The 15,962-nt window shown below is 45.2% G+C and overlaps 1 protein-coding gene across 1 annotated transcript in view; it reads right to left on the minus strand.

Annotated features, from left to right (window-relative positions):
- Positions 1-15,962, minus strand: part of LOC308153261 (histone deacetylase 4-like) — a 58,457-nt gene that overhangs the window by 39,030 nt on the left and 3,465 nt on the right. Inside the window, 1 exon segment of the mRNA XM_080526347.1 lies at positions 6,149-6,220. Coding sequence (XP_080382473.1) covers positions 6,149-6,220 — 72 coding nt within the window.

A 15,962-nucleotide genomic window follows, 5' to 3' on the forward strand; every position in this document is an offset into this window, starting at 1 on the left:
TAGAGAGATGTCCATATCTGCTCTCTGATCTCTGTTGGCAAGCTGTGACGCCAACGCCTAGACCGCAGGTTTAAAGTTTAAAGATGGAACCGATAACACAAGAGTGTGCCGCAGCGCTCCAAAACAAAAGGCAAACGTGCGGTCTTGGAAGTACACAGTCGGTTTACATCACAGAACGCCCTCTCGAAAAGTGGCTAGCTGTTACACAACCGATAGCTACCTGCATCACAGAAGGATCGGCTGGGGGGAAAAACACTGGCATTTTTTGGACGGAGCTTAGATTAAGAACGCTTTTCGTGGTCCTTATGTAAATAAAGCGGTCTCCTCAATTGCACTCGCATGCATTTCTCTGAAGGAAAAATAGATCAATTCATTCTGACAACAGAGCAGGACAGGTTTGTCTGACATAAAACTCGCTCAAAAGAGAAGGAGAAAAAAGAAAAGAAGAAATAAATACATCACTCCATCTCAGTCCTCTGTATGAATACAAAATATTATTATTATTATTATTATTATAATATTAAAAAGCCAGGAGATGAAAGGGGGAGAAAAGAAAGCTTCACTACTCCCCCCGCCCCCCCTTCCTTTATTAACCTCCTCCTCATGGGATAGTGGGGGGGTTGCTCCCAAACATGTGACTGATGCATTATTAAATATTGATTATGGGTTATTCATGGCACCAAAGCCTCCTTCCACCAATCCATATGCACACGCCGTATTCTCCCCTCCCTCCCTCCCTCCTTCCCTCTCTCCCTCCCTCCCTCCTCTGTCTCGTGGCCTTTTCCCTTACAGTCCCTTACACCTCATCCATGTGCATACAGGACATCTTTCACACACTCCATCTCTCCCCCTGTCCTTCCTTCGCTCCATCTCTCCCTCCCTCCACCGCCGTCATTCCATCTCCCTGCAACAAATCACAATCTGTTTACGAGCCCTCAGGCGCACACACACTGCTCCGCCGGCTCCTATTACAGATCTATTTATACTAGACAATGCAGCGGCAGCGCTCTGATTTAGAGCCTGTTTATGCGTGTAGATAGTCCCTCTGTCTGATTGCCCTGGCTGTATGCTCGTTAGGGCTAATAGATGCCTTGCTGAGCCCAGCAGAGAGCTATGCTATGTTGCTACTGTATGGATGTACACTATGTATGTATGTATGTATGTATGTATGTATGCCCTATCAGTTAGATTGGGGGAGGAGCATGTTGGTATTCATAATGTTTGGAGATGGAGGCTGGGGAGGGGGCAGGGAGAGGTTGCTTTGAGGCCTTGCAGGGAGGCAAGCGGGGTGGTGGTGGTGGTGGGGGGCTCAAATACTTGAAGCTGGAGCTAGATGAAGACCAGGTTCAGTAGGGGGTCCCCTACCAGGAGAGCCATGATCCAGAACCAGACAGAGAACCGTGTCTCATCAATCACACACCATCAATTGGACAATCTGTCTGTCTATCATCCGTCTGCCAGCAGCCTAGAGCTCCGGTTACAGATAGAGGCAGAGGGGTTCCTCTTGTGTGTGAGTGTTTGTTTGTGTAGAGAGGGAACTCCTTCTGTGAAGGAAACACAGGGGGAGGAGAGAGAGAGAGAGAGAGAGAGAGAGAGAAAGAGAGAGAGAGAGAGAGAGACAGATAGACACAGTGAGGGAGAGAGAGAAAGAAAGAAAGAAAGAAAGAAAGAAAGAAAGAAAAGGGTAGACGTGTCTGTGTACAATGAGCCTGGCTGATCCCAACATGCTCGGGCTTGTCCCGGGCCTCCTGGTGACGTCAGACCCCCGTTCTGCAACGCCGCAGCCCAGGGGAGGGAGGGAGGGACAGGTGAGAGGTGAGAGAGGGGAGGGGGACCACGGGACGTGAGCAAGTACACCTCAGCCAGCAAACCCATCTACAGGTGCCCGCACGTCACTTCATCACAGGGGACGAGGGAGAGACGGAAGAGGGGAGGGGGGGGGAGACGGAGGAGAGAGGGATGAGACGTGCGAGTGTGCGACACAGGAGAGAGCGGAGCTGTGTTGTCCCACACGTCGGAGGCAGGATGTTGACAGAAGCAGCAGCGGATCTCGAAATGAGAAAACATTGTCACCCGCGGAACAACTAACGTGTCGGAACAATCCACTTGTGGTAGGAAAGTAGGGGTCTCTTACCTGAGGCCCCCGGCTCTCTACCCTCCTCCCTGAAGTGTACACTTCCCTACATGGATTTCAAAAGTTTTTTTTATTTGTATTATTATTATTATTTTTTTGTGGATTTCTACCAATCCTAAGAACCTGTCCTATGTTTTTAAACCCATGTGGAGGAGGATACCAGTGCACACTTGAGGGGAATGCAGGGGAATGCAGGGGAATGCAGGGGTAGGTTGTCTGTCGTTTAAGCAATGTTGGGGGAGAGGGGGGGGGGGGGGGGGGGGTGTGTCTCCTGATGTTTTGGGTCATCTGAGGCCTCGTTAATAACATCCGCTGCTGGTTCGTACTAGTTGTGTGAACCGTAAATAAGCATATTTCAAGGGGCCTAGAATCCCCCAAATGATTAAGTATTTCAAATAAATATTTTTTTCCACATCAGCTTCAAGGTACATGGATTTAGATGGATCCTATCAAATCACAACGGAGGGAGGAAATGGGGTGGGGGGGGGGCACATGGGGTGGGGGTGTCACATGAATAGCTTCATTCCAAACCTCTACTGTACTGTATAAACACAGTTATCATTCACAGTTATGATCTAAATAATCACGATTGATAACATCTTTTAACATAAATCATGTAACATGAACGCTACTGTTCTCTCAAATGAATGAATGAATGAATGAATGAATGAATGAATGGTCTTTATTGTCATTGCTATAGTACAGGTACCAAACAACGAAATTTGGGAGGGGTGGCTCCCCTGGTGTTAGGAAAGAAAAAGAAAAAAGAAAAAAAGAAGGGAAAGGAGCTGGTTTACATAAATAAAGGCTATGTACACTATCCACTATACTATACTGTACAGATAAAACGACTAGGGTTGTCATATTGCACATAGTGTTATTGCACATTCATTTAAAGTGTCGCAGTTTGCAGGCTTGAACTGTACACATTTGTGCCTCAGCACTACACCTGATTTTTCAATCCAGCAGCTGCCATCAATCCGTCCAGACTGTCCAGGGCCCAGAACCTAGGTCTTTGCTGTGTTCAGGGCCTGGATGGCCCTGGGGTAGAAGCTGAGCTTCTATGTACCACAGAGAGTTTATTCTATTCTATGACAGCAATGTTTTTGGTAAAGAATTATTATTTATTTTATTAAATGAAGTTGATATAATGAATAAAACCATTCACTGTGGTCATGATTTGGGCTAATGTCCATTCCATGGAGGACAGATTGCTCTATTGTTGGGGCGAGGTGTTGTCTTTGCTACGCATCAGGATTCAGACGCTGCACGTGTTGTTGACCACACCGGGGGGAGAAGGTTGTGCCGTAAACGCCACACCACAGACGCTTTACACACATCGGTATCAGGTTACAGAGCGGTCGGGAGCCATCGGAAATACAGACATTTGAAACGAGAGACCAGATCTGATGTGAGACTGCCTAGTACTGTATCGCTCTAGCCATGGAAAGCTTTTGTTTAAATCGGCAATCTTTTTTTTTACTCTGAACGACTACAGTCGAGGTAATAACAGGGTTTTTAGAGCGTGTGTGTATTTCTTAGATCTCCTACACACCCTCTGCGGTAGACTAAATCATTCAGAAAACCATTTTGTTCCTTTAAAAAAAACTGCTCAGGACGTTCGCTTGCTGAGGCTTGAAGTCCTGTTTTAAATTGAGCCCCACTGGAAGAATACAAACTATTTAAAACTGGTTTGGAAAACATTCAGAGACTGACCTTTGATTCCCTACTGTACAGGGAGGGAAGAGGTTCTAAATACCTTGATGCAGCACTTCATTCATATGCAAATCGAGGTCTCATCACTTATACTAAACAAACCAAGCTAGCTGGCTCAATTATTAAAGTTAATATTGTATCCATTCCATTACCAACGGCAGTCACAAACAGAAGGATGACGTGATGCTCGACCGACACTGAAGAGACAGTCCATCCTTGCTATAGATTCAGTGACATTTCGCTTAAGTCCCTTTTACCCAGGAGTGTTCATGAGAAATCTGGGTTGCCCTTTAACTGTATCTAAGACAACCGACCCCAGGATTCTCCTGTGTCATTCGGGGACATTTCAATATTTAATGGACTGAACGCAGGCGTCAATGAAAAAACAACAACAACGCGTAGATTATCAAAACATAGATGTTTTAGTCCAAGAGCAGAAAGAGGTCTTATTTTTGCCTGGCAACCTGTTAACACACCTGCTCAATAGTGCCTCCATAGACATCAAGAAGAATGAGGAGAGGGAGGAAGGGAGAGAGAGGGAGAGAAAGAGGGGGAGCGATGGGGGGGGGGAGAGAAGGACAACAACAGAGGGGTGTGGTCAAAAAAGGCTTTTCACATGCTGGGGTGCGCAGCCCATGACTGCACCCAATCACATGCTTTCAATCTGTGTCGGGGAGTGGACAAGTATACACTTCAGGGAAAAGGATAAGAGAATTGGGACACGGGGTCTGTGTATGTCTCTACAGCAGGCAATGTGAGTGTGTGCAGTAGGCTATATCAAGTATATACAGCATATCAGTGATTTAACCCTCTCTCTCATTCTGTCATCATTTCTCCTCTCCTCCTGAATTAGCGTTTCCACACTCATCAGTTATTCAGAGAGCTAAACGAAGACACCGCTCTGTGACAACATGATTCTGTCACAGCACAGCAGAGAACCACATCTCCAGCATAGTGTGGGGTTTACAGTCGGAGGTCTTTCCACATGACTGACTAAGACAAAGTCCTAGCCAGGTCTGTTTACCAGGAAACCCCGCCCTCCGTCCCTAGTAGTAGTTTCATTGGAACAGTGCATTCTCTAGGGTACACAGGATAGTCTAACCCCCTAGTCTCCAAACATCAAGTTCTGTTGGAATGTCCACTCATTCCAATGGAAGCCGTCGGGCCCGAAAGAATATGAAGAATAAATAGTGTAACCGTTTGGAGATCCTCACCTACGGCATCTGCAACTGGTTCTCCAGCTGCACAACCGCGGAGAGAAATGCGCTACAGAGAGTCGTGAGAACAGCCCAGAAGATCACCGGCGCCCCCCTCCCCTCTCTGGAAGAGCTGTACAACACACGCTGTCTCAGGAAGGCCTCCAAGATCTCCAGAGACCCAACCCACCCTGGGTATGAACACTTTGCCCGGCTGCCCTCGAAAAGGCGGTACAGGACCATGGCCGCAAGGACAAACAGACTGAAGCTCAGCTTCTACCCCAGGGCCATCCAGGCCCTGAACACAGCAAAGACCTAGGTTCTGGGCCCTGGACAGTCTGGACGGATTGATGGCAGCTGCTGGATTGAAAAAATCAGGTGTAGTGCTGAGGCACAAATGTGTACATTTCAAGCCTGCAAACTGCGACACTTTAAATGAATGTGCAATAACACTATGTGCAATATGACAACCCTAGTCGTCTTATCTGTACAGTATAGTATAGTGGATAGTGTACATAGCCTTTATTTATGTAAACCAGCTCCTTTCCCTTCTTGTTTTTTTAGCTTTTTTTTTCTTTCCTAGCACCAGGGGAGCCACCCCTCCCAAATTTCGTTGTTTGGTACCTGTACTATAGTATAGCAATGACAATAAAGACCATTCATTCCATTCATCAGATGCTGATTTATACTGAGAAAGCTAAATATGGAAACTAAACAGCACTTGACCGGGACACCTAAAATCTGGGGGAAATCGCTAAGAGAGTCTGCCCGGCATTAGGTTGTGTGTTTTACCTGTGGGAATGTGGTGCACGCACACCTATGCGCACACGCACACGCACACGCACACACACACACACACACACACACACACACACACACACACACACACACACACATCTGCACAGTATTCTCATATGTGGGGGGTGTTGTTGTTGACAGTGACAGACACACAGACACACACACTCTTAACATTACATGGCTGTACTTTCTACTTGTGGGGATTGTTGACAGACAGACAGACACAGACACAGACACAGACACACACACACACACACACACACACACACACACACACACACACACACACAGCTCTGTGTCCTACCTGTAGGGATGTGGTTGAGGGCAGACGTCTTCAGGACCTCCAGCGGAGGCTCCTTGCCCAGGAGTCCGCCGTCTGTGGGGGAGAGAGAGCACTCCGCTTCAAATATGGTCCGCAACATCGAGCCAACCACCTCCCCAGCCAACCCAACCGACCCGACTTCAACGCTTCAAACGAGACTGTTCCTCCTAGTGCAGAGCGTGGCATGGAGATGACCTAACCAAGCGACAGTTTCTCTACCGCTGACCTAGCGAGCCTGGACTCCATCACAGGGAACCTGCACAGGGAAGAAGTCATGTTCTGGGCGCCAGGGGTGCTCTGTGCCCTGAAGGAGCGAAGTCGAAAGGCAGGCAGACCGGGGAAGTGGCGTTCATCAGACAGTGTGTGTGTGTGTGTGTGTGTGTGTGTGTGTGTGTGTGTGTGTGTGTGTGTGTGCGTGTGCATGTGTGAGAAGGCTGGCTGTTGAGCTCGACTGAAACTGGCTGTGCTCAGCATAGCAAGTGTGAAAGAGAGAAGGGGGAGAGAGGGATAAAGAGATGGAGAGAGTGGGGTGGGAGAGAGAATGAGAACGGCAAGAGAGAGAGCGAGAGAGAGGGGGGGGGGGTTGAGAAGGAGAGTGGGAGGAAAAAGAGAGGGATAGAGAAAGGTGGGGGAGGAGGTAAAAATAGCCCCCTTTGTGTATAACAGCACATGCAACACACACGCACACATAGGCAAGCACGTCTCTCGCTCTGTGTGTGTGTATGCATGTGTGTCTCTATATGTGTGTGTGTGTGTGTGTGTGTGTGTAGGCTGTAATTATAGTGGTAACATGAAAAGGCTTTTGTAGGAGCCGAGCCCTGGGAAGACAGGGCTATAAATAGCCAACCGCCAAAGAGCGAGGGAGAGAGAGGGAGGGAGGGAGGGAGGGAGGAGGGGGGGATATAGAGGGAAGAGGAGAATGATAGGATGAGGGAGATGTAGAGAAACGGAGGGAGAGAAGATGATTAGGGCAGAGAGGAATGGAAATAGAGGAGGTGAAAAGAAGCGGGAGAACAGGGGGAGAGAGAGACTCCCTCGCTAGATGAAGGGGAGAGGAGACAGAAACGGCCTCAAAAACAACACCTCTTAAACACATCTGCAGGTGTGTGTGTGTGTGTCTGTCTCTCTCCAAAAATGGGAATTAAAAACAAGATCTCCGATCCCTTAGGGGAAACACAGGGAGGAAGCGGGCTAGCGTCTTGCTGTGTGGGTCTATTTCTGGACCTCCCTCTGGACTTGACTGCTGAGATGTACTGTATGGCGCACTGTGTGCGCACACACACACACGCACATGCACATGCACATGCACACACACACACACACACACACACTTAATTAGCCAAAGGCTTGAGGATGCGCCATGCAATGTTAACCAAAATGATGGTGTGTGTGTGTGTGTGTGTGTGTGTGTGTGCGCGCGAACACAGGAGGTATTTTTAGCTCTTGCCTCAGGAGATACGTGTCTGTCTGTCTGTCTCAGACGCAGACTGGCATCCATGATTGGTTCCAGCTACCGCTAGTCTGGGACAGGAGGACCAATCCCTGAGAGGCTTGGGTATGCATTGGGTAAAGCATCTAACTTGATATAACCTCTTTCAGACCAGGCTTTCCTAGTGAAATCCTTTGCAGAAAGTAACAAAGGGGTGGTAAACCATTTGAAATGAGTGACACCTTGCCAGATGACAACCAATGAAATACCTAATGGCCTAATTGACTAGATTTTGTACATCACAGAATTCACATTTTGTCAAAAAACAGAATTAGTTTTTGCCTTCAGGTTTTCCTCCATTTTCTTCAATGTTGCAAGCTAGCATAGGCAACAAACTCTCTGCAAAATAGTCCTACCCGGTCAGAAAAGACAACCAGCATAATACCAATCAATCCTCTACGGACATGTGGGGGGAGGGGTCCTGGAATGTAACATCCAATGAAATTGTGATAAATTGTGATTTAGGACGTACGGCTGTGGAGAATCAGCCAACACTAGGGCTGATGTCCCTCTCTCTCCTGTCCTTCGCCTCTTCTGAAAAACTCCTTACGTTCTGGTGAAAAGACTGAATAGGTTTCAACCATACATTCGGGTTCCAACACAAACTGTCAAAATGTCTAGAACCTACAGTGGGGGAAACAAGTATTCAACAATCTCAACCATTTTTTAATTCAACATATTTCCATTGCATCGATTCACAGGACATTTAGATCAGACATTGGCATTAACTCAATACAACTACACAGATAAAGAAATTGTAACATTCCAATCCATAAAAAAAGCTATGGGCAATAAAGCTATGTGCAATAAATGACACAGGAAAAATCAAGAAGAAAAAGCACTAAACCAGTCACTTATGCCACTGAGTTCTCCTACCTACCTGTGCTAATCAGAATCAGCTGGGTTAGTGCATGTTGGTGGGTAAGAACTTCCACTCTTTGAAAAAGGGTTTCCCACCTCTGAATACAAGTCACAAATCATTTGTCACTAGGCTTTCCTGCAATAAACATCGATAGAGGCAAAGAGCTCTCCTAAGACCTTCGCAACAAGCCTGCTGAGCAGCATAGTAATGGCACTGGTTACAGACTGATTTCTCAACTCCTAAATGTTCCTATATGCACCATTGGGGCCATTATCCACAACTTGTGGAAGGAACATCACTCGACCATCAACCGGCCACACACAGGAACTCCTCACAAGATGTCTGACTGGGCAGTCAGAAGAACGTTAGTCAGAAGAGTAGCTCAAGAGCCAAAGACCACTCCACCCAATTCTTGAGAAGAATCTGTTGCCATGCACCTTACCCTAACACACTGCAAAGAAGACTCTCAATTGGTTCAAGAGGAAGATAATAAAGGTGTTGGACTGGCCTAGTCAATCACCAGGCTTAAATCCAATAGAACATTGTGGAAGGAACTGAAGACCAAGATTCACCTTGAGCCCTCCAAGCCCCACCTGGAATCTTCAAGATTTTAAAACGGTCTGTGTTGAAGAATGGGCCAAAATCCCACCTGATCACTGTGAGATTACTTTTTTTTCATACAGGAAATGTCCTGAAGCTGTCATTGGAAACAAAGGCTTCTCCACCAAGTATTACATACATTTCAGTTACTGCGTGTTCAGTTTGTTTTATGGATTGTTGTGTTACAATTTCTGTGTAGCTTTATTGAGTTTTTTTTTTGTTGATGTGTTGAATATTTATTTCCCTCACTGTAGGTTTTAGTCAATTGACAGTTTGTGTTGGTGGAACCTTGAGTCCTTTCAGTCTTTTCACCAAAACATAAGAAGTTTTGCAGAAGAGGCGAAGGACAGGAGAGAGAGGGACAATGTCGAGTGTTGCAGTATGCTACCATGCTTAGTCTTGCATAGCCATACCTCCTAAATCACAATATCTCACAATTATACCAGATATATTTCCCCCACTGTATATATTACCAGATAGGGTAACGGGTAAGATATACCAGAGCAGTGTGGACAACGTTAGAGTCTGACCTGTACAGGTGAGGCTATGAAGAGGGAAAGAGAGAGGGACAGATGGCAGAGCCACAAATGAACTCTCAGATTACCTATGTGCCCACTTAGACACGCAAACATATTCAAATCAATGTCAGATGATATCTCCACCACTTGTATCCAAATGATCCAAAGAGCAAAACTTTACCATGGACATTTGGTTGGTTGGTTGGTTTGTGTGTGTGTGTGTGTGTGTGTGTGTGTGTGTGTGTGTGTGTGTGTGTGTGTGTGTGTAGTCTTCACAATGAAAATAAATCGAGAGATGCTGGTGGCAATATTAGCATTGTTAGCAACAACTACGCAAAACACGACGGCTGATTTTGCATGGCCTGTGTGTGTCCTGTAGCCGCAGTAATAAGGACACCTGTGTCTGGTGTGATAGTGTGATGTAGTCTACATTAGGACGAGCGAGGCTACTTGTGGTTATGTTATCAAATACAGAGGGACTTTGACTGAAAATTACAGCTGATACCTGAGACAGACCACACAGGGCTAGCACAGGTGCATACAACCGCTGGCCTGGCTAGAAGGTGAGAGGAAGAGGGAGGAGGTGGGGGCAGAGAGAGGAGAATGAGAGGTGGAGGGAGGGGAGAGGGAGTAGGAGAGAAAAAGGTGGAGAGAGAGAGGGAGGGAAAAGGAGAGAAAGACACAGAGAGAGTGAGATGGGGTGAGTGTAGTTGACGAGTATCATATTCCGTGTGAGAATGTCCATGAAAGGTTGTACACAGAGGTCTGTGGCAGGAAACATATACACACACACATACACGCATGCATGCATGCACGCCCTCCAGAAGTGGAGCGCTCATCTCTTGGCAACAGTGAGTCTGTCAGACAGTCTTCCCTGTGGATATCTCCCCCTCTCCCCCTCTTCTCCCCCCACCCCAAGACCTACTCTGCTAGCATCAGGAGGCAGAGGTATAAATAGCCCCTGCTAGCCTCCGGCTGAGACCCAGTCAGCCTTAGCTAACGAGGCTAGCGCTCATCACAACATGTTTGTTATGTTATCTGCACAGTGCTGAGAGGGCAAGGAAAGACAAGACATTAACCCTCATGTAGGCCTACTGCATGCACATCTGTTCACTATTGGGCTAGATTCTAACTCCCATTCTAATCTAATAAGCATGCTCAGACCGCTGGCCAAACACTAATGGGAAAGAAAGACCTAGAAATCCTTCCAAGTCAAGAGTGCTTTCAGAAGAGATGAATTAGATTTTTGTCTCGCAGAATTATATTGCTATTCCATGACCTTTTCCACTACACTGAAGCATTCAAAGACCTGTGGGGCTGCCAGAAAGAGAGAGAGAAAGGAAGGGAGAGAGAGAGAGAGCCATAGAGGTGAGAAACAGATTCATACCTAGACCAGAGGTTTTAACTATTCCACCACAGGAGGGCGCTCTGGCCAGAGGACTGTATACAGCTGTGGTGTCAGTGTAGGTGTGTGTTAGTATATGTGTGCATGTAAGTCAGTATGTGTGTGTGTCCCCGTCCGTCTGTCTGTATGTTGGCAGAGGTGGTGAGAATCGATGTGCAGCCTTTAAGATTAGCATTGAACTGTGTGTGAAATGAGTAGCAGTTTAAACAGAGTCTTAAGGGCTTGGGAGGGGCAGAGCCCAGGCCTGTCACTCTCCTCCACGCAACCAGAGGAGTCAGACAGGAGAGCGTCACAAGATTATTTCTGTGATGGGTTCAGTGGAACATGTAATGAGTGAAGAACTAGTGAGAGAGCTACCTCATATGTGCCCTTTCACCCTGATAAACAAAATAGGATATGTATTAGCAAATCACTGCGGTAACCTCCACACATGAGAAAGTGTGCGCACGCATGCACACAGAGAGAGAGAGGAAGGACGCTCCCATATCATTACATTCCACTTCCTGTCCCTGCTGTGTGTCCATGGTGAGTACTAGGGGTGCAACGGTTCTCGGTTTTATATTGAACGGTACGGTTCACCTTCCACGGTTCAATACACTAGTGAGTCAGAGGTCAGAGGTCGAGTTGGTCTGGAACGCAGTTGCTTCTTGTTCAAATGTTTGTTCATGGCGAGCGGAGTTGAGAACATGGCAACAGTTTGAGGAAGCACCGGATTGCTACAAATCTGCGTTGTGGGGTCATTCATTCTGGTTTTGGTATTGAATACAGCGATGAGGGAACAATAACAGTGAACAGAAACGCGTGTCGCAGAAATGCTTCATGCGTGTCGTATATGCGCATAATGCGTATATGGGCTACAGCTGGTACAGCTGTCATCATGGCTAAAGTGCATTTTTACATTCATTTCTTCCTCTCCTATACCAGTCGTCATGCCTAAGAGGCACTTTTACATTTGTGATGCAGCTGGTGAAACCGTAAACCACTCGAGTGAAACGGCTATAAATAGCTCTCAAACTTTTTCTTGCCAAGATGTCATATTTTCGTTTTTTTTTTGGCAACTTGAAGTTTGAAGTGCCCACTCAATGTAATAAACAACAGTTTACGGATCACTTAATATGTATACTTTGTGGAATGGATTCATTGTTATTGTTTTCCGGGGGCTATCGGTGAGTGACAGATGGCTTGTAAACATACTTTCATTTTAGGACGTGTTCAAAAGCAAGGAATGTGTGATCATCTAATTAGCCTATGTGTAGTTATGTGTTTTTAGCATGTTGCTGTTCTCTCAGCATGTTGTGATGTTATTAAAATACAGTTTAGACCTTCGTAGCGATGTGCTTTGTTAGCCACTAGCTGTCGTTTGTTGTTCCGGTTTCATTACAGCCAGTTTAATGCATGAGGTCTAACAACATTCAAATGAGTCTAACTTCGTCATCTTTTTGATAGTTTTGAAAGTATTTGAAAGTGTTTATTTATTTATTTTACATTTGAAAGTGTTTTTTGTTTATATATATTTATATAATACAATATACCAGTCATATTCTTGAATGTGTCTAAATGTTAAAATTCCATAAGCATAAGCAAAATAAAGTAAAGTAACAGTTTGTAAATATACAGTTTGATTTTTTTTTTCTCCTTACGCACAAAAACACGTACAGAAACCGAACCAAAACCGTGACCCAAAAACCAAGGTTCATACCGAACCGTGGGCCAACTAGTGAGTACACACCAGAAAGGCGACAAGGAAGGGAACAATACTATTCATCAAACAAGTCTCCCCTTGAAGAGTCACTTCCTGTAGGTCACTGATTCACTTCCGGAGGTGAACCACCTGACGTCATGGCAACTGACGAAGATTGAGCGACCCTCCTGACCTGAATAGCAGGCTCTGACGTCCGGTCATAAAGAGAGTGTCTTTCTGTGAAACTTGGGACAGAGTTGACCTTTGAACATCCCCCGCCAGGAGAGAAACATTGGCGTCTGTAATGAGTGCTGTTTAGAGAAGGCAATTTTACCCCTCTGTTCCATCACCACAGTCGTTGGCAGACAACAATGCAATGCAGTAGCTGGTACATTGTGATTTGTGAGGAGGTGGCAGACCCTTCGAGTCCAGGTGCAGAGTACCGATGATTTTTGTCCGTGCCAAGATGTTTTGTCCACTCTACAGGTCAATCAATTTCTAAGAAAGATGGACCTTTTACATAACATCAATTTATGGAAAGAAGGTACCAGGGACTACCAGGTTTTCCAGGACTGCGCGCTCTAGTCTAGTCCATGGCTGCAGCATTGTCGGCGCTTGATTTCATCATCATCCTCTTTGTTAGTCCAGCGCTCGGAAACAAAACAACAACAGCTGTGTCAAAAGCCATACAGAGAGAACTCACTGGCGCCTGTGTAAACTCTAATTGCAGCAGACAGATCACTGACAGGACACCCTGTATCTAGTTTCTATATGAACAAAAGCCCCAGCCACAAAGAGACGTTCCCTTCCCTTCATTATCTCTCTATTCCCCTCGCCGCTGTCAATTTCCTAATGCCAATTAAAAACCAAGCATCTCCTATTCAAAACGACAGGGCCACCACAGAGATCAGGACAGCGTGCATTTAAGGGTGGAAAGGGGGATGGGGTCTGGCGATAGGGGCTATTTCACAAAAGGCATGACCTCTTGGATCAGTTGGGCTGGGCCAGGGCCAGGGCCAAAGCTTGGTTTGGTTTGGGGAGAAGAAGAGGGGAAGGGACTTGGTGTATGGCTGGCAAGATCTGTTGGCTGGGGTTATCAATTCCAATCATATTGTACATTGGGAACATTGGGTACATTATGGTGTCAAAGCAAAGCGACAAATGAGTTTGAGGGGATCACATCCAACCACAGTGCATCACCCCCTGTCTCTATTATGTAGCCTAAATCCACTGACATACTGGCCCTATCCCGAAACAAACCTAGGCACTTGGTAAAGGTCTAAATATTTTAAAGGTGGGCAATCAACCTTCATGACAGTGCTTGGTTATGGTGATGGACTTTGACCGTCTCTACCAGAACGCAGCACACTACTCTTAAACCTTTGGATGCCATCTAACATAGCACCATCTACCATAAAATACCATAAATATTTGTAATACTCATCACTGCATCCTTCGTTAAAGTCTAGGCTCCATCCTTAACGTTCCACCTACAGTACTCAACTTGCAGCCATCCCAGGTTACGACACAATATCATTCTAACCTATCGCAGAGGGAGTGAAGACTAACTTTCATTTGTAAAAGATACAAAGCACAACCTGTTAAATTAAAAGGGGGACATGTTTGTGTCGTTTTCACAATGATAGAATCATGGGTCTAGTGCAGGGGTGTCAAACTTGTTTTGGTCACTGGCAACATTGGACCAAATGCCACCTTATGCAAGCCCGAAAAAAACGCTTTTGTTGGTAAATGTCCGCTGCTCTGTGCACCGCTGCCTCATATTATTCCAATATTCTATAGTAGCCTATAATCAGCCTACAGCCAATGCCTCATTCCCACAGAGCTAAAACTTTTTATTTTACAGTGTTACAGCTCAAACAGACTAAGATACTTATAATTCCATTACAAGAAATAATAAAATGGTAAATGGACTGCACTTAGGCTATATAGCGCCTTAATCCAAAGCACAATGGCCTCTCATTCACCCATTCACACACACATTCACACACTAATCGTGGCAAGCTACCATGCAAGGTGCTGGCCCGCTCATTGGGAGCAATTTGGGGTTCAGTGTCTTGCCGAAGGACACCTCAACACATGGCCAGCCGGGGATCAAATCGCTGAACTACCGACCTTGCGATCATTAGACGCCGGCTCTACCTCCTTAGCCACAGCCGCCCCTTAATAAGAAACTATAGACATATTGTATATTTGTCATTTGGAATATTACATCACACAAAATACCCCATAATGACAAAGTGAAAACAGGTTTTTTGAAATGTCAGCAAATTTATTAAAATTGAAAACACAGAAATACCTCAAGTGCAGAAGTATTATAATATTCTATTCTATATGTAGCCTACCCTTTGCTATGGCAGCAAAACTGTCATCAGCAAATCACTCAATAATTTGTATTGAGTCCATCTTTAGATAACAGTTTATGTAATTTTGGAATGAATATCTTTGTTTTTATAGGGTCTCTGATTTGCATAGGAATCAATTACACACTGTGTAGATTAGGATGTCACTACCAACTCAGCAAATGTTATAATTTTCTCTTGATCCTGACAAACTCCTCAGTCCCTGCCAATGACAAATATACCCATAACTTGCAGCTACCATTATTCTTCACACGAGAAATGGTGCAGAAACTGCATTGCATGTGCTGGATTTGCACTAAACTTAATGCTTTGTTAGTAAAACCAAATAAACACATTTCCAGCCACTTTCATTGTTGTATCACTTGAATTCATTGTTGCAAACACAATTATGGACATGAGATTGTGACGAAGACACAATGCATAATGCTTTTTCCTCTCCACCATTCAACTTTGTAGATTTTTGTAAGTCTCCCCAGGCCTCAGGGTCACATTCCTGAGCAGTTTTGTTCCTCTCCATTTCTTCAGTTTGTAAAGACAACCTGATCCACATAGTGTGTAATTGATTCCTATGCAAATCAGAGACCCTATCAAAACAAAGATATTGATTGCAAAATTACATTATTGTTACTATTATTGTTGCAAGATGGACTAAATTTAACTTACTGAGTGATTTGCTGATGACATTTTTGCATTTTAGCTAGTTTTAAGAGTGTCATTGCAAAGGGTATGAATACTTATGCACAAGGTATTTCTGTGTTTCAATTTTAATACATTTGCATACATTTCTAAAAACGTGTTTTCACTTTGTCATTATGAGGTATTGTGGGATTAAATAAATAAAATAAAAACATAAAGGAAAA

Source organism: Nansenia antarctica (assembly GCF_963989245.1).
Source record: "Nansenia antarctica genome assembly, chromosome: 3".
Taxonomy (NCBI): domain Eukaryota; kingdom Metazoa; phylum Chordata; class Actinopteri; order Argentiniformes; family Microstomatidae; genus Nansenia; species Nansenia antarctica.